Raw genomic sequence first — 24,010 nt, forward strand, 5'->3', positions numbered from 1 at the left:
TTTTGAAATAGTTTCCTAGCGTAGACATGCCCTCACAGTCCTGAGGTTGAGTTGGAGTTAAATCCTTTGCTCTATCTACAGTGCATCCTACAGGACAGGAGGTGACTTGCAAGGGGAGGATATTTTAAAGGAATAGCCATTGAGATCTGGGTTATTCATGAGTCACAGGGCATACACTCACTGATCTTTCTAGGCTACTTTTTAGCACAAACTTGTTCTGATTTCCAAAGAGTCAGGAATCCTTGATATACAGCTGCACTAAGCATGGCATGAAATATATTGAGACCCAATGGATCGTGGTTACTGTTGCACAACACAGAATAGTATTTTTTCACTGATGCCATTGTGGGGTCCTCCCAGAAGTAGTAATTGTTTCATCTGGTTTGGACTGGATGATATCACAGGAAAAAGAAGATGCTGCCCCTTCCTCCACGTACAATCTGCAGAACAACATGACGGACTCTCAGTGAAATGTAAGTGGCCTCTCCCCATCTAAGTTAGTCACTGCTGAAAGTTGATGAACTAACACCATTTGACCCAGTGGTGAATTTGACCCTCCCTGTTTCAAGGGAGGCTTGAGAAAGATGTTAAGAAAAGAGAGAGCTGGGGAGAGCAAGAAGAGAGAGACTGAATGAGGTTGTAGATGAGGTATAAGGTCGGGGGAGGGGGGAAGGGAGGCTGGTGAGCCATAAGCGGTAAAATCAAAACAGGAGTTAATGTTTCATTGTGTGGACTGGGTGAAAGCTGTCTGGTGGAGATAACAGCTGAGGTGGAACGGCATGGGTTTGAGTGTGTCTTTGGCAGTCAGCTGAAGTACAGCTTAGCTCTGAGCTGTGCCTGCTGGCGAGATGTAGGACAGAAAGCACCGTTCTGGAGAAGATGGTGAACCAGTTTCTATCTTGGCAGGCCTGCACTGAAAGAAGAACCTGCATCCTCTTCATCTTCTGATATGTTTTCACTGCCCCTGGTTCATCAAGCTGTCAACAACCAAAGGCCAACTGAACTCACCATTTTGTACCTTAGACTGAGTCTTCCTAGGATGATACATCGGGTCTGTTTTTCAGCTGGCTCTGTGTCAGGATAGGAGCACGTACCTTCATGAGCCCACTCAAAAAGGGAGTGGAAGGCTGGTGCAGATGGTGCTGATTTACTCACTGCTATAGACACTGACTAGTTTTAACGAAACGATTCTGACATAGGGGATCCTCCTGGTCTTCACTCTAAGAAAAGAGATGCATGGAGCCCCATTCAGTTAAAGCACAGAGGGACTTTTTCATTGCTTTGTTTTTGTTTTTTAAAGGCCTTCTCAAATGCTCCCTTCTTTGGGCCACATCACATAGACAGAGGGAGAGAGGTTAGGCCAAAACGAATGTTGAGTCTAAAACAACCGTGGGGAGACCCAAACAGTACTGATTACATCGCACTCTCGACCCCGGTGGGGGGCTGGCGTGGCCCGAGAAGGCCACAAGCTTTTAAGGTACAAGCTTTTTTCCTCAGAACCCACTTGAAGAAAATTGTGGATGCCTGCGACCCAACATAATTTGGCTGGAGTGTGGGCTCCAGAGTGGGACTGAGGAAGAGAGTTTGGGGATGGAGGTGGAGACTCAGGTTTTGGAGGGAGGGGTGTCAGGGCTGGGGCAGGAGGGGTTTACCTTGAGCGGTTCCCGGACAGTGGGGGTGCTAAGGTAGCATCCTGCCTCTCTTGGCCCTGTAGACCATGCTGCACCCCAGAAGAAGCCAGCGGCAAGTTCCTAGCTCATGGGAGTGCAGAGCTAGTGCTCAGGGCGGGGGCAGTACACAGAGCCCTGTGCGCTCTTCTCCCACCCCTAGAGCTGGGCCTGTTGCTGGAAGCTTTTGGAGCACAGCATGGTCTGCGGTGCCAGGACAGGCAGGTCGCTGCCTTATCCTCCCCACTGCTCACCTGATCTCCCTGCAGCAACGAGCTTCGGGACCTGACATTCCACTACTCAGTACTTGGGCGCGACCCGTCGTTTGAAACCCACTGCAATAAGGCACCCACCCATTGAGTCTAATGAGATCACAGCAGACAGGTCTAGTTGCGACTAGACCTTCTGTGGTTTATTAAATGCACAGAGGCTGTTTAGAGCTATGCCTTGGATTAGCCTAAGCTTTGCCTCCTTTGTTGGGACTTCGTTAGCCCTGGCTAAGCTACTGTCCGGTCGGAGGGCCTCGTCCTGCTGAGGACTGCACTGTTCTTCTTGGTCAATTAGAGCACTTGGTAATTATCTGTGGTGGAAAAATGGTTATTTTGTAATAATGTATTTTATTAAAAAATAAACCTCTAGTTTTTCAATTATGTCACCTCTCTGGGCCAGTCCTTGTCCTTAGGGGAGTAGGGGGAGGTAGCATGCTGGCAGTGTTCTCAGAAAGGTGGTATACTCGAGTCTACAGCTCTTCTCCTCTAGCTTAAGAAAGAATGTGCCCAAAAGCAACCCCCTGTGCCACAGCCAAAGCTGCATGTAGGCCAGGGCTGGCCTTACCATGAGGCAAACTGGGGCGCCCGCCTCTAGGGGGCACCACTAGGACCACCACCTCCCCTTGGGGGAGGGATAGTTCAGTGGTTTGAGCATTGGCCTGCTAAATGCAGGGTTATGAGTTCAATCCTTGAAGGGGGGGCAGGTCCATTTTGGAATCTGGGGCAAATCTGTCAGGAATGGTAGTTGGTCCTGCTGTGAGGGCAGGGGACTGGACTTGATGACCTCACAAGGTCCCTTTCAGCTCTATGAGATGGTATATCTCCTTATATTATATATATTGACCCAGAGAATTAAGACCTTTCAAAGTTTTGGCCCAAGCGAGGGGGCACGAGGGCGTCATTTGAGCTCTCCGCCTCAGGTGCCAAAATGTTGAGGGCCGGCCCTGATGAAGGCTGAGGATATGCCTACCCGTCCTTTCGACTCTGCACAATCTAGGCTGCAGCTCTCTACTCACTTTTTCTTCATGCTGTACATGCCTGGGGTCCCTCTTAAACTGTCTTCACCTGTTTAATTTTATTTATGCTTCCAGTGTGCTCTGCTGTCTCAGAGGGAAATCCTGCTTGAGTCAATGGTAAGTTTCCCTCTGATCCCATCTTTGCCCAGGGATAAGCTATTTTTGCTCCAATGACATAACAATTAATAATATTTGCAATTCTTTTCTCCAAGGAGCTTAGAACATTTCCCACAAATCACCTAGTTACACATTACAACATTTGTGTGAAGGTAGTAACAGATTTACAAAGATTACTTCATCTACCATGGAAAGGCAGCCACCTCTGGGATGGGACATGAGCTGTTTAACAGCACACAGCAACACTACACTACACAGGGAAGGGCAGAAGGGGAAGGAAAATCGTACAATATTTGTAACAGCAGGCAGAATTCAGTTAGAAGCTCACATAATTAGCATTGCAAACCATTCATTTACAAGGATCTATTCCTCCCTTGTGTAGCCAGAAAAGCAACCTCGACTTGCCCCCTACGCTATACAGATTGATCGATTTAACTAATCTTTTCTACTGCTTGTAATGACCTTGCTTTGCTCACTATAGCCCTTTAAGAGGGCAGATGACAAGAAATCTATATCCTCTATCAACTGAACTTGATTAAGGTTAAAAGGCATAGGAAGAGAGATCTGAGGTGAGCGGAGGCACTTGAAAGGGTGCGTCAACACAGCATTGTAACTCAAAATAAGATACGCAATTTGAGCTATGCACGTTGCGTATCTTATTTCGATGCTATTTCAGAATAGCTTATTTCATCATTTGGCACTGCCTACACAGTGCCAAATTTCAAAATAAAACACTATTCCAAAACATCTCTTACTCCTCATGGACTGAAGTTTTCAGGGATGTCGGAATAGCGCGCCCGAAATAACAGGCTTGCTGTGTAGACGCAGGGTAGCTATTTCGGGATATTCTGGTATCCCAAAATAGCGTTGCAGTGTATACATACCCTCAGGCTCTTGTGTTTTGCTGTGCAGGAATGACACTAGGCCAGCAGGACTGTACAGGGTAACAGGTTCTGACTACAGACACCTCCTCATTCCACAGTTTACAAAAATCCTGCCAGTGCTGCACTGTACTTAGTAATTTAATGCAGTATTAGATGTACCTGCTCCTAAGTGAACTATCGCTTCCTGCCTGGATACCGGGCATCATTGTCACACCATTGTGCTAATTCAGCCATGTTCTGAAATAAAAGCATTTCTGCAGCAGTCACCATGCACGTTTGTGCCAGAATCATACAAAGCTGATTAGCAGCCATATCCTGGAGCTGCTCAAGAAAAACACAAGTGCAACACGCTCTGCATGGTTGAATTTTCAAACAACAAATAACGCTGCCGCAATAACTCTAGTGTGGCAGCATTGTCCCATCTGCAGTGACAGGCTACAACCAGCAGATGGAACCAACAGACCATCTGATGTCTCCCTCAGTGGTCACTCGATAACGAGTAGGACTTCTTCCTGTCGCTCTCCTATTTGTGGATCCATTGATGGTGACCAGCCTGATTCTGGAGCCGCAGGTCTTATCGCAGAAGGGGCAGGTGCTGGTGGCTATTGGAGGGACGTGGGACAGTTTTTGCCATTGTTTTCACCTTCTCCGCCTCTGACCTTTGAATTAAAAGCCAACATAAGGAAAATGAAAACTCAGATCACAAGCACCAAAATAAATGTGTTTGCACAATCCTTTGTGGCAGTTTAAGTGAATCAGTCATTAAGGTAAAGCTGTGTTTAGAACTTGATATTTCCTGGCTTCTTGATACTTTAACTTTTGGCCTTCTCATAAGTGAGTTGGAGGCATTTGGGAAAATGCTACTTTATTAGTGTTATCAACTCTAAACATTCAAGACCAATGTTCCTGCTAATATGTTCCATCCATGGAATAATTTTATGCACGTCAAGGCATGTGCGAATGTGCACCACCAGTAGAAAAAACTCTGTGGGGTGCTCTACTAATCAGCGGGGCAGCATTTGAATCTCTCCAAAGTGGCTGTACAAGTGCTTAGCTTACAGGGAACACTTCTCTAGACTCAGGAGCCCTCAAAATCATGAGCTTGTCCTTAAAATTATGAATATTTTAAAATATATATTCATTGAGTTCTTTTCATTTGCTGTGTAGTTTATGGCTCCCATAAAACCAACTGAGTAAATTCTTTACCACTAAGGGCAGACCCCCAGGGTCTCTTAAGCCTGAAGGATGCCTACTACTATAAAATATGTATTTCCCAGTCTACACAATCTCTCCTAGCTCTGATGCATTCAGGATGCATCCAGTCCTTAAGGGAAAATGCTCTTGGATTTCTCTATAACAAAGCCACTGGTCCTTTGTTACATCACACAAGTTTCAATAATCCTGACAAATACTCCAGAGGATACCTCGTGTAGAACAGGCAGGAACACCTGCTACTCTTACCTGCTTCTCAGTGATGCTTCTCATCCCTTTGGTCTCAAAGAAATTCATTCTGTGCCAATACTAGGCTATATGGAGAAAGGTACCTTCAGTAGTGTAACACTAGACACACAATATTGTGCCACAAGTCATAATCCCAGCAACAACGTGGTTGTTATATAGCTCATTTCCTTGGTTATAAACTGCAAATTGGTATTTTCTATGGAAAACTGAAATTTCCTTTTGCCTTTTTTAACTGATCACTTTATTTTAGGATGAGTGGCAGGTAGGCAGGGCCAAATCTAATCTGGCTGTAACAGCAGTGAAGTCCCTGGACCAAAGCTGCATCTAGCATAAATCAGCATCACTTCATTGATGTGACTAGAGCTATTCCAATTTACACTAGATAAGGATCCAGTTCAATTTTTTTTAAAGGTAACAACTTTGGCTTCTTCTTAAACAAACTGCACTTTTTCACGCTGGCAGAATGTATGTCATGTCACCCTTTTGTGGCTGCCCCACAAAAAAACAACCTATTCATGCTATCTAATGAAGTTATTTCTTTAGCTCAGCAATTTTCAAACTTTTTAGACTTGTCAAATCATATAGCCTGCTGCATTCCTCCATCTGAGATAGGGTCATTACATACCTATGAAAACAGAAAATAAAAGATCTGGAAGGAATAACATGGTGTATTGTTCACCATTATAGGATTTTTCTAGCATTACCCCTTCCATCCGGAGACTTCAGTACCCATAGGGGAACACATACTCCAGTTTGAAAACCACTGCTTTAGTCAAGCGGTAGAGGTCTGTACTGCTCTGCAAAAGATAATAGATTCAGAGTTTGCTGATGTCCATGAAGCTAAGAGTTTAAAAGGGACCAGTGATTCTGGTGCCTGACCTGAGACATGTTTCGGAAGCAGTCCTCAAGCTCTTTTAAGGCATCTCACGTTGAACACCCAAAAATAGAGACAGTCAAAATTAGCAGTCACTTTGAAAATCTTGCACTGATTTTTTTTTAAAACCAAAGAAATAGGGAAAGAAACTCCCATTCCAGAAATCAAAAGATTCTGTTCTTCCCTTGAAGCATGTGAACAACACTTGGTTGGCATCAAAGACAATGAGCATCATACACACTACTTTGAGAGGTATCAAAAGTGGAGAGAAACTGGCCACTGTTTAGTCTTCCATCTGCTGAGATCTGTATCTTGTAACATTTCATGCTCCAAAGATGTGCTTGCATGACAGCACACTATCTCTCCAGATGAGCGCATTCTCTGGATCCTGTGGTGCCACGACACGGCAATGTCTACAAATCTGGTTGTGGATGAGAAAAGGTATTCTATGTTTCTCATTATTCTGTGTAGGAGATGTTTTGCCTGTTTATAGTTCCTGCAAGAGTTCTATTAAAGCGGGCTTCAGTGAGGGAGCTCAGCCTGACTGCACTAAATCAAAGGGTGCAGATATAACATTGCAGTATACACTGAGCCTTGTGATCTCAGTGTATCTTGTAGACTAAGCAGAGTAAAGTCGTGTCTAGACTTGAAGAGAGACAGCTAAGGAAAACTCAGGTGATGTAGGAGGCAGTGTTGAAGATTCAGCAAAGTAGCAGCTTTCTCTCTGAGTCAATGGCGAGCCAATCCTCCACATATTATTAAAGGGCACCATGAAGTCTTTTGGGTTCCTGGCAGAACCGAGGTCAATGAAAAAGACCCATTTCATTTTCTGCCAAGGGCTGGAAGCTATCTTGAGACTGTCATGGACAAAACACCCTGGCTCTAAACACCCTTGAGTTTGGGGTAAAGTTTGCTGCTATATCCAGACTTTGCATCTCAGCCCCAACTATTCTGGGAATGCTGGTGTTTTGTCCAGTTACCTGGGGAGTTGCATTTATCCGGGGCAGAATGCAGTATAAAAGTGAACAGAACAGAAGAGTCTAGAATTGGATCATTTTCACGCCTTGCTCTGAAATGTTTGGACTGTTCAAAATCTACCACATTCCGCCCTCACCTAATGACTGGCAAAGTCATCCCTGTGCACAGCCAGTTTAAGACCCATGGGATGAAAGATTCTAAATAAACAGGATATAGGATTATGTTTTACAGGATGGTAAATTAAACTGGTAGATCAAAGGTAAGAGTTAAGGGATGCTAAGGATAAGCATTATACCAAGTTTATACTTAAATTATAAAGAGATTCCTATTCAAGACTTTAGGCACTCTGTATAATGGTGTGGAGGTCAGTGTGCCCCCAATATCAAGTGTTAGCCCTACCTCAATTTCCCCTTATGCAAAGTATAAACAAGTCCAAGCAGGTCTTTTTAGTGTTAAATTAATGAAACCTCCACAGAAGGGAATTATCCTTCCCTCGACAGCTGTGACAAAGTAGGACTTTTTAAAAACACTTATGAAGCCTATAGGTGCCTCAGTTTCCCTCTGAACTTTGTATTGTAAACAACAAAAAAGTTTGTTTCCTGCTCAAACAATGCAGGGAGTATGAGGTGGGATGCCACCTGGCTACATGGAGAGAAGAGCTAGGTCATTCAAGAACTGGCTCAAACCTTCCCTGAATCAGAAAATCCAGCAAGTCACAAGGAATGCCCAGGGACTGAACCATTAACACTCAACAGCAGGAAACCCCGGCAGGCAGGATATGTGAACGGAGCAGGGGAACAGGGTGCCAGGTGAGTGGGAAAAGGCAGTATTTGGAGGAACTCAGGAGCGGGGAGCCAAAGTGAGGAGTCCCTCATAGCTTGGTTGGCTCATCATGGCACTGATTGACCAGGATGGACTATGACTTAACTCAGTGGTGCCCAAACTGTGGGGCACACCCCCTAGGAGGCATGGTGAAACATCAAGAGGGGACATGGTGGGGTCTGGGCCAGTCCCCACAAGTGGGCAGGGAAGGACTGCTACTCAGCCCTGCTCTGCCCCCAGTCCAGGCCATGGCACCCCGCCTGGCTACAACTCCCATTCGAGTTGGGGGAGACCTGGACTCATTTTATTGTTGGGGGGAGGTGAGAGGAAAACTTTGGGGATCACTGACTTAAATTCAGCCTCTCTCTGCTAATCTACAGGCTGTAATTATCTGTGTGCCTAGCCTGGTGACTGACAGTCGCCTTGCTTTGAAAAGGCTGCCGATGGTGCGGTAAATATTGATCAGTGTGGATTCTTGGGCCCCAGTTCATTAAAGGGGTCACTCACTAGCTCGGCACAGACGAGACTCCATGAGTCCCTGACCCTGAGCAACTCCCTATTAGCTCCTCAGGAGGTTGTTTGCCCAGTTTATTCTCCTGGGCTGCGCTGGTCCCTTGCCAGGCACCACTTTCTCTCTCGGCCTGCTCCTCTCCTTGAATGTCTGCTCACCAGGGAAACACCACTGGGAGCAGCTTCCTACTCAGTTCTCAAGGGTCCGCTTTCCTCAGAAGCTTCCTCTGGTGTGGCTTCCTGACTGGCGCGGACCTACTAAAACTTTATGGCGCCAAGTGTTCTTAAACTAATTAATTGCTGCCTCATCACCTAGACAATTAACTACTCATGATAGATCGGGTTGGCTCATGCGCCTTAGCAGAACTTACCACAAGTAGGTTGGGTGTCTAACCCCCTCCCCACTGAGTGTATGTGTCTACACTTCAGTTAAGCTATGTCTAGACCACAGTGATTTATTGGGAAAAGGTATGCAAATTGTGTACCTTTTTCTGATCATTTTTTTGGAAGAGGCTTTTCTGAAATTTGACCTGTGTGCTCTGGGCCAAAGTTCAGAAAAAAACCTCCTCTTTCGGAAGAGCCCTTCTTCCTCGTGGAATGAGGAAGACAGGGCTTCTGAAAGAGCGTGTCTGCTCTTCTGCAAAAAAAAAAAAAAAAAAAAAAAAGCAGAAGAGCAAATGCGTTCCCTGGACGCGGCAGTTTTTCCCGTGGAAAAACCCCATAGTGTAGACATACCTTACAGCAATCCCATGCCACCCTGCTATACATTATGAAAATAAAATAAGAGCATGCACCAAAACACTAACTCCTTTCTCCCCCACACACCTGATTTCTCTCTCAGGTCCTCTTCCTCAGCAGCCCATTTAAGTAGATGTGTCTTGCAGCGTGCCCTGAAGGGCAACAGTCCTCCTCTCTTTTTTTAAATCAAGGAACATAATTATACCCAGCACTCAACATCTTCAGAGCTCCTAAGCAGTAATTAGCCCTCTCAAAGCCTTGCAGAGGTAAATATTATTTATTTCTAATTTAGATGGGGGAAACTGAGGCACGGGGTGGGAGAAATGACTTGCTAATGGCTAGTGTCAAAACCAGCATTAGAACTGAACCCTCTTCATCTGTCCAATTAGCTAGATTACTAGCTGATCCTAGAGAGGTTCCCTACTGGTTTTCTTTGTAATGCTGAAGGTCAAAAGGAGATATACCAGGGACACTTGTTTCCTTGGTTTTAATATTGGTGTCTTCTTACCTCATTGTTTCTTCAGAATCATTAGTAAAGAATATGGGGAAGACAAATTAGTCTATGTAGAGTAGCCTGTTTTTCAAACTTGTATATAGAGTTTGGGTGCCTATTGTAAGTACATAAGTCTGGAAATTGGGCCATGTATGACTAAATTTAAAGGACATTTTTGCATCCAATTATCACACTGGTGCATAATGCTGCCCTCCATGTGGATTTTCTACCATGACTATATTACAGAATGGTGCTAGTAAATTTAAACCATGTTCCTTAACAGAGCACACTTAGAATCTCTCTTATGGAACATCAAAGAAACTAATTAAAGTGGTCTGTTTTCCCTTTTGCATTTGCAGTCTCAGCAAAATGACGGCAGACAGGGAGTAGTAAAGAAAGCATCGGGCTGTTGGCACCATTTCTCCTTCCAGTTTCTGAATTTCCCAGGCAAATGCAGGCAGGAAGAGGTTCTTTATTAATCTTTTACAGTTTTCCCTGCCAATCATTTTTGAAAATGCAACCAGTGTTGTGTATTTTCCAGTATTAATATCGACCTCCTGCAGCTCCAGCTGCAGGCTTGGCATTGGTGGAAATGATCTATCAGTCCGTTGGGTTCTTTGTGCGTTGGGAGGCAGCGCTGTGTCTCCAAAATCAGGCCTGTACGCAGGAATTTCTGGTGGGTGTGTAAATGTGGACCGCAATTTTTTTTTAAATATAAAGGAGTTCAAAATACTCATGCAATGAGTGTGCATAAGAGAAGTTATAAAAAAAATGAGTGGAAACCATGATTGGTAAAATGACTTTGCTATAACATTCTAAAAACGTATACAGTAATAAAGGTTTTATAGAAATGATCTGCAGGGATTAGGGTGGGCAGTGTGACCGCCAAGCCCTTCTCCCCGCTCTCTCAGCTGCCTCAGCCTGTTGCTGCTTTACTTGCTCAGTGAGGCCAGTGCTGGATGAGTATGGGCAGGGCTTCCGGCCAACAGGGCCAGACTGGGGCTGCTCCTTACAGGTGGGGGGGGGGGTGCCATTTCCCTGGCCCTGCCGTGCTGCCACCAGCTCCGCCTGCCCATCCCTCCGCAACACAGCATTCTCCCATCCCCCTAACAGAGCCTCCTCACACTTACCCATCAGAAAAGGCCTAATCCTGTTGGAAGTATTGGAGCAAAACTCCCACTCAAGGCAACGAGCTCTTAATTAGGTCCAAGTACATGGGAGGGAACTGAAGGTATGGAAATTACTAGACTCCCCTCAGATTCCTTTGAATTCTTCCATCAGCAGAGGGGGAGTGGCGGCTGTGAGAGGTTGTCTCTGACTTGACAAAGAAAAGCCAGGGATAATGTGCGCTACTCAAGTAGCACTGGTCACTGAAACATGCCCAGACCTTGGGGGATTTGCCAATGTTGTCTGCACTGCCTCATTCGCCCTCTCTTCTGCAGCTCAAGCTACATTGACAGGACATCTGCAGGCAGCAAACCCCGGAGTCTTTTGTAACAAGAGAGAAGGCTTGCTGGGAAATGTCTGTGTTAACTGCTAAACCGATTCTCCATAGGATGGAGGGCGTCCTTTCTCCTCTGTGGATACCCATGAGAGTGTGAGAACAGCAATGCAAACACTGTGACTTCTGTCTTTCCCACAGAAAAAGGGCAAGACCTGGGCACATTAGTTCTTTCTAGTCAAGAGTCTCATGGAGCATGGGCCATCCCTAAGAGGCGTGGGGCCTGGGGCAACTCCCCACCGAGGCCCCACCCCCTCTCACCTCCATTGCAATTACAGTCCTTCCCCCAGCCTGCTTCCCTCTGCTCCACTGTCCATCTCCCCACTGGCTCGCTTCAGGGGAGCAGAGCGGCCTTGGACACTTTTCTTCCCACCGCCACAGTGAAGTGGAGTGACCTGGCTGACAGATGGTGTCAGAGTGGCGCAGGCTACTGCGCCTACACTTGCTGCAGCTCCCGCCACCACGGTGACCGTGAAGGGCCCCTACCCCTGCTTCCGGCCCATGCCGGGCCTCCCTGGTAAATTGCCCCAGCTGCCCTGGGCACATATCAGTTTTGGTGGACTGTCCTGCCCGTTCTGACAGCAGCCAGTTTGCCTGAGTAAGGACTTCAGGCTGCTGCCTAGTAGGAGTGTCCAGTGAGCGACAAGCACAAACCCAAACCTAGCCTGAGTTCTTTCCTGGCCTCTTACTTAAACTCATGAGGATTTTTCAATTAAAAAATATGAAAAGACTCTGTGGTCCGTATGAGGCAAGGAGAGTCTCCACACCAAATTCCCTTCCCAAAAACCAGGCTCACGGAAGGGAGTCCCTGATTCACTACCTTGATAGTGTAATTTGGCTCTCCTAGCTCTGGCGGCAGGCAGAGAGAGTTATATGTGCACGTATCTAACGGCAGAATTGGATTGAATAGTATTTAAAGATACGAAACCATGGAAACTACAGCAAGACTATTAATAAAGAACATTGCAAGGATATAAGTACCAGGTTGACAATAATTTAAAAAACTAAATGGTCAGTCTAACCTTTATCTGGCTAATTCCCAGCCATTGGTTCTTATTATGCTTTTTCTGCTAGATGAAAAACTCCTTTAATACCTGGGATTTTCTCCTCATGAAGATACTTATACACTGTAATCAAGTCACCTCTTGACTTTTTTTTGTTTTGTTTTGGATAAGCTAAATAGCTTGATTTTTTTAGGCCATTTTCTCGGAATTTAGCCATTCCTTATCCTTTGATGCTTGGCTGATAAAACAGATTTTGATAAGAGTGCTGGGGCTTGCACACCCGCGCTAAAGCAATACAGGAGGTCTGATGAACGACTGCAGTTTGGACTCATAAAACTTATCTTCCCTGAAAGGTGCTGTGGAAACATTTTGTATTTTAATAACCAGTGTCCTCTTCATAATTATCTTTAGGCCCTTTTGTGTGTGGAGACTACATGCAAATGAGCAGGATTCTGTTGGATGGGAAACAAAAGTTTATTGTGAGCCACAAGCTGCAGTAATATCGTGTCAGTTATTTTGAGAGATGAAGCCGGCACTAAAAATAAAATAGTGGTGCAATGGAGAATATCGAGCAGCTTCAATGTCTACAAAGGCACCAGTGAGGAAAAGGCCTGATCCCATTGAGAAGTGTGTTGTGGGGGGGTAAATGGTGCCCTTCCCTAAAATGGTTCACTCTTGGGGGTAACCGTCTCCACAGAACGGAAAGGGCTCTGCTGCCAGGGTTCAGACCTGTTAATAGATTTGTGGGGGGGCTTGTCAGGCTCTCCCTTAAACTCCTTCAATCACAAAGCATGTGCTGATTGTCCTCTCTCCCATGCCACAGGAATTAGCTGGCAAAGGGATCTCTGGCCCCTGCTCCGGTCAGCATGGGGTGTAGCCCTTCCAGTGGGAGTGGCGGTAACAGCAACACCAATGGCAGGTTGGGTCACAGGGAGGGAGGGACACCATTCAAAGATACAAGCGTCATTCAAATATAACCTACTAACAGCTGTACCTGGGGTTGCTCAGGTCTTTAACTGAAATATTCTTTTAAAAAAACAAAATGAAAAATGAACATGCTTTGTCAATTATTGTATTTTTTGAAAAATCACTCTATTAAATATGTATGCCTTATGTCCAATCTGAATTTGTCTTCCTTCAACTCTCAGCCATTGGAATATGTGATAGCTTTCTTTGAGCAATTGAAGAATATGCTATTAAATACTTGTTTCCTATGTAGTCACCCCCTTAACCTTCATTAAGCTAAACAGAATAAGCTCCTAGAGTCTATTGCCATAGGGCAGGTTTTCTAATCATTTTCATGGCTCTTTCAACCCTTGCCAATTTATCAACAGCCAACATGAATTGTAGACCCCAGAATTCGACACAGGATTCTGTCCAGTGGTTGGACAAGTGTCAAATCCAGAGGTCAGATAACCTCTCTACTCCTCAAGATTGTCCTTTTCCTGCATTCACCTTTTTGGGCACAGTCACTCACTGCAGGATCAAATTCAGCTGATTATCCCTCACAATTTTTCAATCTTTTCAGCTTAGAAAAGAGGAGACTAAGGAGGGCTATAATAGAGGTCTATAAAATCATGACTGGTGTGGAAAAAGTGAATAAGGAAAAGTTATTTACTCATTCCCCACAATATAAGAACTAGGGGTCATCAAATGAAATTAATAGGCAGCAGGTTTAAAACAAACTAAATAAAGTTTTTCTTTATTTAGCACACAGTCAACCTGTGGAACTCCTTGCCAGAGGATGCCGTGAAGGCTAGAACTTTAACAGGGCTACAGCTAGATAGATTCATGGAGGTTAGGTCCATCAATGGTTATTAGCCAGGATGGGTAGGAATGGTGTCCCTAGCCTCTGTTTGTCTGGATATGGGTGACAGCAGAGGGATCACATGAGGATTACCTGTTGTGTTCCCTCTCTCTGGGGTATCTGGTATTGGTCACTGTCAGCAGACAGGATCCTGGGCTAGATGGACCACCACTCTGACCTAGTATGGCCGTTCTTATGTGATCTTTTTCAAAGTGACTGCTTTCCAGAATAGAGTCCCCCAATGTGAAAGAAGATTTTTTGTAAATGCATACATTTACATTTAGCTACATTAAAAGGATATGTGTTTGAGCCCTTTATCAAGCAATCCAGATCACGTTGCATCAGTGACCTGTCTTCATTATTCCTCCAATTTGTGTCATCTGCAAACTTTATCACTGATACAAAATACAGCTACACCAGACTAACACGGCTACATCTCTATCACTTTATCACTGATTATTTTCTTTTCTTCCACATCATTAACAAAAATGTTAAACAGCATATGGTCAATCATTGATTCCTGAGAGAGCCCATTAAAAATGCCATTTGTTGATGACTCCCCATTTATAAATTCACTTTGAGACCTATCAGTTCGTTAGCTTTTAATCTATTTAACATGTGCCATTAATGTATCTTTCTACTTCTTTACTCAAACTGCCATGCAGTGCCAAGTCAAACACCTCACAAAAGTCATGTTAGCTTGACATCTATTTTCCATAAACTTAGGCTAATTGGTATTAATTATATTACCCTTCCGTAATCCTTTATTAATTGAGTCTTGCTTGGGATGGTATTGAGACTGCCAGACCTATAGTTACTTGGGTCATCCCAGTTACTTTTTTTAAATATTGGCACAAAATCGGCTTTCTTCCAGGCTTCTGAAAAATCAACATTAACAATCAAGTGAGAACCTTGTCCAGCTCCTTTAAAACTCCTGGATGCAATTAATCTGGACCTGATGTTAACATGTGCCACTTAAGCAGTTGGTGGTTAATATCTTCCTGAGAGAGTAGTGCAGGAAGTGGGCGGGGTCCAACCAATGCTTCATTTCTTCACCACAAGCCAGAAGTCCCGAGCCTTTCCCTGCAGCTCCTAAGTGCATGTGTGATCAGGGAAGCTCCACGCACTGCCGCTGCTCCTCAGCTCCCATTGGCTGGGAACTATGACCAATGGGCGCTGCGGATGTGGTACCTGTGGACATGGGCAATATGCATTGCACAGAGCTGCCTGGTGCCTCTGCCTAGGGGCTGGACTTGCCAGCTGCTTCTGGGAGCAGGGCAGGCAGGGAGCCTGCCTTAGCTCTGCTGCACAGCTGACTAGAAGCTGCTTGAAGTGAGCACTGTCTGGCCAGAGGCCAGAACCCACACCCCGAATCCCCTCCTGCACCCTAGCCTCAGCCCAAGCCCTCTCCTGTCCCTCTCCCTCCTGAAGCCTGCACCCCAATCCTCCCACTCTCCAACACCCAGCCCTGAGGCCCCTCCTACACTACAAACACTCATCTCCAGTTCCCACCCAGAGCCTGCCCCAGATTAAGCCCTCACCCTCTCCCCAAACCTCTATCCTGACTTCTACACCTTGAATCCCTTATTCCTGACCTTACCCTGGAGCCTTGGGGAAGCCCCAACCTTCAGAGCCCCCACGTGGGTCTGGATCCATGAGTGCCGGCTCACCCCACTGCAGGGAGAAACCACAAGCCTCTACGCTCCTATGCAGTGAAAAACCGTTTCCCACCCTGGTACTAGCAGAATTAAGGGAGTTTTAGCTTATGATCCTACTACATCATTTGTTCTTTTCTCCCAGATATATTTCTGTTCTGTATTTCTGATTTCTAAAATTTTCATTAGTGGAGACAAAGCAAAGCAAAGCATTTTCTTTATTGAATATTTTGATCTCACTCTAATTTGTGAGGTCCCCTGTACTAACATACAACACAGCTGCAAACTCAATATCTGAGAGACCTGGGCCTTGCATTCACTGGACACATATCGGGATGTTTGGCATGGTCGCAGCTGTATTTAAGTTACTGCTATTACAACTCCTTTGCTGATTACAGGTAAAAACTGCTGAAATCTTAAAAACCTCACCCTCTTCAGTTTAGATAGCTAGAAGAGAACAGTGTTCTGGAGTGCTGCAGCTCCAAAAACCACAGAGTGCACCCCATTTTATATTTTGACTCCTTTAGTACATAGGGATGTAAGCAAGTTACTCAAGTCAACTACTCACATTCCTTCCCCCCCCCCCCCCCCCCCGGTTGCTGCCTCTGTATTAGAGGCAGCAAAGTGGGGGAGGAGGGAGAAGGAGCGTTGCTGGGGGGAGCTGGCTGAAAAGCTGGTTCTCCCCAGCACTGTCTCCGCGGCGCTGCCTCTATCAGAGGCAGCAGGGAGGGGGCAGGGGAGTAGAAGAGGCTGCCATGAAGCAGCCCCTGCCTGTTGCAGGCCCAGGCTCGCCGTGGGCAGAAGCTGCTCCAGCAGAAGCCCCTGACCGTGGGGATCGCAGCTCCCCGCTGGGACTCCCCACAGACAGGGGCTCCTGGACCTGGTGTAAGCCACGACTGAGCAAGCCCACCTCAGTCCTGGCTCATGTCAGATCAGGGACCCTCCCCCGCTATGGCTCTGCAGCCCACATATAGCAAGGCTGCCTGCTTGCCCAGGTCTTATTACACTTAAACCGCAGAGCCACAGCAGGGGCAGCTCCTGGACCGGACGCAAGCCCAGAACTGAATGCTTTCCCTTATTGACTAATTGTGTAGCCGATAAAAATTCTATCAGCTACACGATTAGTGAAATACCTGTTTCTTAACATCCCTAGTACAGTAGGGAAAGATTTTGCACTGGCAGGAGGACAGAGTAGATAATCAACTAAATCTCCACATTCTTTTTATTATACAACTGTTAGCACGCTGGGACCTCGCCTGGTTCTGGTGTTTAAGGGCTACCGCAATTACTGGAGTTACATCTGCTATTCATGTTAATTATTATTACTACTACTACTACTAATTTTGGTTTATACAAACATCTGCTTCTTTCTGGCTTCAGCTTCTACTTGAAGTCAGAAGACTGAATTTATGGTAGCAAAATCATTTCCCTGTCTATCTCTACCCTAATCTGACAATGGGAGGATTACCCTTAGGGAAGTGCCATACTGCCAACCTTATGGCTGTGTCTACACTGGTGCGATCTTGTGCCAAAGCAGCCACTCTTGCGCAAAAACTTGCTGCCTGTCTACACTGGCCGTGTGTTCTTGCGCAAGTAAACTAACGTTCTACTGTATGAAATCAGGGCTTCTTGAGCAAGAACTATGATGCTCCCGCTCAGGAATAAGCCCTTTTGCGCAACTGTTCTTGTGCAAGAGGCCAGTGTAGACAGGCAACATGAATTTATTGCGCAAGAAAGCCCTATGGTTAAAATGGCCATCAGAGCTTTCTTGCGCAAGGGAGTGTCTATACTGGCATGGATGCTCTTGCGCAAAAGCACATGTCAGTGTAAATGTTCTCTTGCACAACTACTTTAACGCAAGAACTCTTGCGCTAAAGAGTTTTTGCACAAGATCACGCCAGTGTAGACGTAGCCTAAGTTTGCAAAAATAATGATTCAGCTGCTTCCCTGATAATGTGATTTTAAAATCCCACGATTTTTAAGGCAAATCAAAAGAACTCAGGATTATTTATCCTCTCTTTTCTGAGCCTTCAAGGTGCATTTGGATTACATGAAAGTTTTTTCTGCAATAGTGAATGCTACAAGACTCCCCCACCCACACTTACAAATCAAAGCTAGGCGTCTCCAATAATCACACTCCTCCCGAAGCTAAGGCATTGACAAATATTGCAAGACTTGCTACCAAATAGCAAGAGTTAGAAGCACCTGAAGTGTGGAGTGAAAAATCCCTGAGCTCCCACTCCATCAGATACACAGAGCTGCAGTAACCTACCACGAGAAAACAAAAGATAAGATTTAATTTCTAGCGGCTTTAAAAAGTAAATTGCCTCCACTGCTTAATAAAGCAATGGGAATTCTTGCGGACATACTCGGAGTATTTACCCTTATGGTGTTTCCTTTTTAAATGCACGTTAAAAACACCTTCCCCCTGGCTACACAGATCAGCCCCTTCCAAGACACAGATTGCAATTTCCATGCGGGAGCCTTTGATCCCGAAGCTCCAATCACCCTGCAATTTACAACAGGTTCGGAGAGCAAAGCCTTATGGAACGCTCAGAAGCACAGAGCCAACGGGATCCCGACTTCACGCCTTCATTTGCATAGTCCTCTGTACTTCCAATCAGAGACCAGAATAAGCTTCGACCATCCACCAATCGCACTGGACATCAGAACTTGCCAATGGGAAGGGAGCCGCGGCGGCCGCCTATAGTACAGGCTGGCTGATAGGAGGCTGGCTGGCTACTCTGTAGAGTCTCTGCAAACAGAGGCACGTTGCGAGTCGCCCCGAGCCGCTGCAGCTCCCGACCTGCCCAGGTGAGTGGCTGCTGCAGGGCGGGTGGCCGGGGGCGACAGCCGCGTGCGCTTAGGGGGGACGCGCGGAGGGCTGGGCTGAGACCTGCTCCTGGGGGAGGACTTTGCTGGGAAGGCAGATGCAGCCCAGCAGCGCGGAGGGAGGGGAGCAAAGTGCAGCCCAGCAGCTGGGCTGGGGAAACTTGGCTGCCCGGCGGAGGATGCCTGACCCCCTTCCCGCTGCCTGGAGCCGGGTCCGATGTCCCATCGCTGCAGCCTGCTGGGAGCCCCACGCTCCGGCGGGGCTGGCGGCAGGGACTTTCTCCTGGTCCGCGCACTGCTCCTGCGGGCATCCCTGCGGGACCTGCGCCCTCCCCAGGGCTGAGGGGTCCGTGCCCCAGCGCGGAGCGGCTGCCAGCGAGTTGGCTGGTGGCTGCAGCGCTGGGCTGGTGCCGCCTCGCTCCGAGCCGAGGAACGCGCAGCGCGGATGGAACAAAAGCGGGGGGTCTGGAAGCGACTTTCAGTCACTGCCTCGTTAGCGAATAAAGCGGGGGGGGGGTCCACTCTGCATCCTTCCCGGGATTCGCCCCGGTGCTTGTGTCCCGCATCTTTATACCGGTGCAATGTGCATTGCATGCCCCAGGGTTGGGGTTTGTTTCCATCTGGCCAAGCCACCCGGCACAGCCTTCAGACAGCCCTTCACAACAATGAGGCTGCCTTGCTCTTCCTATCCCACTCGCTGTCTTTTTGCAGAAATGTCTCTAATCTGGGGGGGGGGGAGGAAAACCGGCATAAAACAACCTCTGCTGGTGTCTTCCATCTCTAGCTCCTGTGATTCTTTTTGGGGGGGAATCTGCTTTACAGTGTATTTCTGCCTAGAAGGATATTTGTAATGGATCTATAGAGCAGCCAGATGATATTCCTGTTGTATAAGCATATTTATTTTTAAAAAATCTGCATGGTATGTATTCAGGGTTGTGTGTATCTCCATTTTTATGCTGCAAACATTGGCTGGTGGTTGGATTTTTTTTATTATTTTAAAGTTGAGACTAATTACCATGCACTGATTATAACATGGCTTTGTATGATTAATTCAGAGCCAATGGGGTTTTAAAATTAAATATTTGCTCTAAATGCCTCTCCTTAAAATTTGGAGGGCAGGGCACGTGAGCCAAATTTTGCTGTGTAACACCAATGTAGATCAAGAGCAATGCTATAGATTGGTGTAAATGGAACTTGGTCCTAGGTATTTACTGATGTGCTAAATTCTGCTGTGTATATATACGTGAAAATCTCCCCTACTTCCATTGACTTCAGTGAGGTTACTCCTGATTTGAACTAGTGTAACTTAGAGCAGAATTTGTCGCTGTGGGTATACATTTCCAGTGCCCTAGAAATGTTTTTGAAAGTCACTTTATAATAATAGTGCTGCAGTTTTTGTCTTCTGTGCATCTGAATTTGACTTCATAATGAAATAAAATTACCCTGCTAAACCTGAATTTTAAAAAAAGCCTGCTTGTTGGCTGTATAGCCGAAAAACTGGCTGTAGACTTGAAGAGCTTGTTTTTTGAGTTCTGCAGTGGGGGAAGCCAGTTACAGCAATCACGCTATCCATCAGCAGGTAGTTGCTGTAGTTCTGGAGAACTGGGTAAAAGGCAAGTCTAAGTACATCTATTAGTGGATATAGTGCAAGAGGTGTCAAGGTCAGATCCAGTAATTCATGGCTACGCTTGCTTATCGTTTTGAGTAAACCCTGGGTGTGGCTGTTGCAATGCTATGAATAGATAGGCTGTTGCAGAATTTCCTCTACTATACTGGCGGTTGAAATGTATAGAAGTCCTCAGTCTGGTTTGTTTTGCTTTTTCCTTTTTGGAAAAGTCAAATCGCACTCATCTTATTCACCTGAGTGGTCCTACTGACTTCAATAGAACTATTCTCACTCAAATAAAAACTGAATTCTTGTGATCAAGGTAAGCAGTGTTTGATCTGTTCTTTCAAAGTATTTTAATCCAGCTTTTTTAGTAGCAGAGAAGCAAAATAATTCGTAATAATATTTATTTATAAAGCATATACAAATCTGGAGTATTGAAGGTAGGGTTTTTTTTTTTTTAAATCTTCACCCCATTTTTCTTTTTTTAAATCTGAGATTAAACCATAAAAGGATTTTCAAAAGAGCTCAGCTTCTATTTAATTACCAGAATAAGTGTGCAGATTTTTATAGGCACTCAACACAGTATGTAGGGTGCTGTGCAGTTTTGAAAATCTGGCTGTCCTATAGGTGTCTAAGTGGTTACTAAATTCCTCGGAAAATCTGGCCTGCTCAGCATTTGAAATTCTGGCTCTGAGCTCCTTTGAAAACGTTCCTTAGATCTTAGTAAAAGCAGAAGTTTCCTTTTGCATTTCAGTCTCTCAGGTATGTGAGTTTACTGTGTGTTGTAATAAGAAACACTAGTTGGTTTAAGATCTGCTAATGAGTCTAAAATGGAATTGCAACAAGAGAAAATCATGGAAAGATTATATGTGATTCCAGTGTCCATGTTCAGTGAGGTCTTTTTGACACTGATGTCTGCTGACCGTATAGAAATCAGGGTAATAATGCTATCTAAAATATTGGTAAATAATTAATATTAGAAATTAAAGGTCAATTGTTATTGATGCTATAGAAATTGTATGGAATCATAAGTTGTCCCAGTTAGGTTTTCCTCATTACATGAGGTGTGCTCAGTTACTATGGTGGAGAGAGCCATATAAATACCTGGCTGATAGTCTAATGCAGAGAATCCATGGTTGTTCAGAAAGTGAGATTTTTATAAAGGTGGTGGAACTGCTTCCACCTTCAACACACTGGTATCACAGCAATGGTTTAATCATGGAACTGGCAGGAACCTTGAGAGGTCATCAAGTCCAGTCCCCTGTACTCGTGGCAGGGCCATCTAGATCATCCCTGACAGGTGTTTGTCTATGCTGCTCATAAAAATCTCTAGTGATGGAGATTCCACAACCTCCCTAGTAAATTTATTCCACTGGTTAATCACCTTGACAAACCCCTAAGTTAGGAAGTTTTTCTAATATCTAACCTAAACCTCCCTTGCTGCAATATAAGCCCATTGCTTCTTGTCCTATCAGACGTTTAGAAGAATAATTTTTCTTCTTCCTCCTTGTAACAACCTTTTAGATAATTGAAAGTTATCACATCCCTTCTCAGTCTTCTCTTCCAGACTAAACAAACCCAATTCTTTCAACCTTTTCTCTTCTCATGTCTTCTAGACCTTTACTCATTTTGTGTTGCTTTTCTCTGGACTTATTCCAGTTTGTCTACATCTTTCCAGAAATGTGGCACCCAGAACTGGACACAGCACTCCAGCTGAAGCCTAATCAGCACAAGAGTAGAGTGGAAGAATTACTTCTAGTGTCTTGTTTACAACACTCCCGCTAATGCATCCCTGAATGATCTTTACTTGTTTTTTTTTTTTTTTTTTTTTTTTGTAACAGTGTCACACTGTTAACTCATCTTTAGCTTGTGATCTGCTATGATCCTTAGGTCCCTTTCAGCAGTACTCCTTCCTAGATAGTCGGTTCCCATTCTGTATGTGTTAAACAGATTGTTCCTTCCCTAACTGGAGCACTTTGCATTTATCCTTGTTGAAGTTCTGAGGGGGGAAAAAAAGATGAACACTTCTCCAGTGACTAGATCAATTTTGAATTCTAATTCTATCTTCCAAAGCACTTGCAAGCCCTCCAGGCTTGGAATCATCTGCAAACTTAATAAGTATGCTCTTTATGCCATTATCTAAATCATTAATGAAGACATTGAACAGAACCAGTCCCAAAACTGATCCCTGAGGAACCCCACTTGTTATGCCCTTGCAGCATGACTATGAACCATTAATAACTACTCTCTGGGAACAGTTATCCAACCAGATATGCACCCACCTTATAGTAGCCCCATCTAGGTTGTATTTCCCTAGTTTATTAATGAGGTCATGCAAGAAGACTATATAAAATAGACCACATTTTCCCCTTCCCCTTTACCCACAAGGATTGTTATCCTATCAGGTTGTTTGACATGATTTGTTCTTGACAAATCCATGTTGACTGTTACTTGCCACTTTGTCTTCTAGATATTTGCAAATGGATCCCTTAATTGCTCCATTATCTTTCCTGGTTCAGCAGTTAAGCTGACTGGTCTGTAATTCCTTGGGTTGTCCTTATTTCCCTTTTTATAGATTTGGCGCTATATTTGCCCTTTTCCAGTCTTCTGGAATTTCTCCTGTCTTTCATGATTTTTTTAATGATAATAGCTAATGGCTCATAGATCTCTTCAGTCAGCTTCAGTATTTCTAGGATGCATTTCATCAGGTCATGATGACTTGAAGACATCTCCATTCTCTCCGTAATTTTGAACTTGTTTTTTTCCCAACATTACCCACTGAAACTATTTCATTTTCACCGACATTTTCTGTGTTAGGTATCCAATTGTTGCCAGCCTTCTTGGTGAAAACCAAGACAATGAAGTAATTAAGTATCTCTGCCATTCTACATTTTCTGTGTGGTTTTCCCCCTCTTCATTGAGCAATGGGCCTACCCTGTCCTTGTCTTCCTTCTAATATATTTGTAGAATGTTTTCTTGTCTGTCTCTAGCTACTATGAGCTCACTTTGTGCCTGGGCCTTTCTAACTTTGCCCCTTCATACTAGGGCTATTTGTTTGTGTTCATCCTTTGTAATTTTACCTAATTTCCACTTTGTGTTGGTCTCCTTTTTAAATTAATGGAGAGTGTATCTCCTATTACTGGAAGGGACCTTGAGGTCACTGAGTCCAGTCCCTTGCCTTCACAGCAGGACCAAGTACCGTCCCTGACAAACTTTTGCCCCAAATGGCCTCCACAAGGATTGAACTGTCAACCCTGCCTTTAGCAGGCCAATGCTTAAACCACTGAGCTATCCCTCCCCCTAATTTTTAGATCATTCAAGGTTTCCTGGTGAAGCCAGGATGGTCTTTTGCCAGACTTCTTATCTTTCTTCTGCAGTGGAATAGTTTGCTATTGTGCCTTCAATAACATCTTTGAAAAACTGCTAACTCGCTTCAATTGTTTTTCCTCTTACACTTGCTTCCCATGCAATTGTACCTACCAACTTCCTGGATTTGTGAAAGTCTGCCTTCTTAAAATCCAATGCCTTTATTTTACTGTTTTCCCTCTTACCATTCCTTAGAATCACAACCTCTATGATTTCATGATCACTTTCACCCAAGTTGCCTTCCACTTGGAAATTCTCAACCAATTCCCTACTATTTATTATAATCAAATCTAGAACAGCCTCCCCTCAGTAGTTTTCTCCACTTTCTGAAATAAAAAATGGTCTCCAATACATTCAAAAAATGTGTTGGACAATCTGTGTCCTGCTATCCTATTTTCCCAACTGTC

General features: G+C 44.9%; 2 protein-coding genes and 1 long non-coding RNA gene across 8 annotated transcripts in view; 2 read left to right on the top strand and 1 right to left on the bottom strand.

The window, feature by feature from the left end:
• P2RX1 (purinergic receptor P2X 1) overlaps window positions 1-9,029 on the top strand; it is a 47,957-nt gene extending 38,928 nt beyond the window's left edge. Inside the window, exon 13 of one of the 3 annotated variants that reach the window (XM_075904378.1) lies at window positions 405-9,027. In XM_075904378.1, the coding sequence (XP_075760493.1) occupies window positions 405-470 (66 nt within the window). In that variant the 3' untranslated portion in view covers window positions 471-9,027. Of the gene's footprint in view, window positions 1-404 lie in introns of all 3 variants that reach the window. The other 2 variants (XM_075904380.1, XM_075904379.1) reach the window with 2 other exon arrangements.
• A 6,705-nt stretch (window positions 9,030-15,734) lies between these two features.
• On the bottom strand, window positions 15,735-18,300 carry LOC142819206 (uncharacterized). The gene is made up of 3 exons (XR_012897012.1): window positions 18,179-18,300; window positions 18,002-18,064; window positions 15,735-15,815 (listed from the first exon to the last, which is right to left on the bottom strand). It is a non-coding gene; the product is annotated as an uncharacterized LOC142819206 (long non-coding RNA).
• A 160-nt stretch (window positions 18,301-18,460) lies between these two features.
• CAMKK1 (calcium/calmodulin dependent protein kinase kinase 1) overlaps window positions 18,461-24,010 on the top strand; it is a 207,420-nt gene continuing 201,870 nt past the window's right edge. For 3 of the 4 annotated variants that reach the window (XM_075904382.1, XM_006136070.4, XM_075904381.1), the window contains exon 1: window positions 18,461-18,610. The gene's annotated coding sequence lies outside the window, so the exon portion shown is untranslated. Of the gene's footprint in view, window positions 18,611-19,458; window positions 20,557-24,010 lie in introns of those variants that run through there. The other variant, XM_014580049.3, reaches the window with a different exon arrangement.

Source organism: Pelodiscus sinensis, chromosome 21 (genome assembly GCF_049634645.1).
Source record: "Pelodiscus sinensis isolate JC-2024 chromosome 21, ASM4963464v1, whole genome shotgun sequence".
In the NCBI taxonomy this organism is placed as follows: domain Eukaryota; kingdom Metazoa; phylum Chordata; order Testudines; family Trionychidae; genus Pelodiscus; species Pelodiscus sinensis.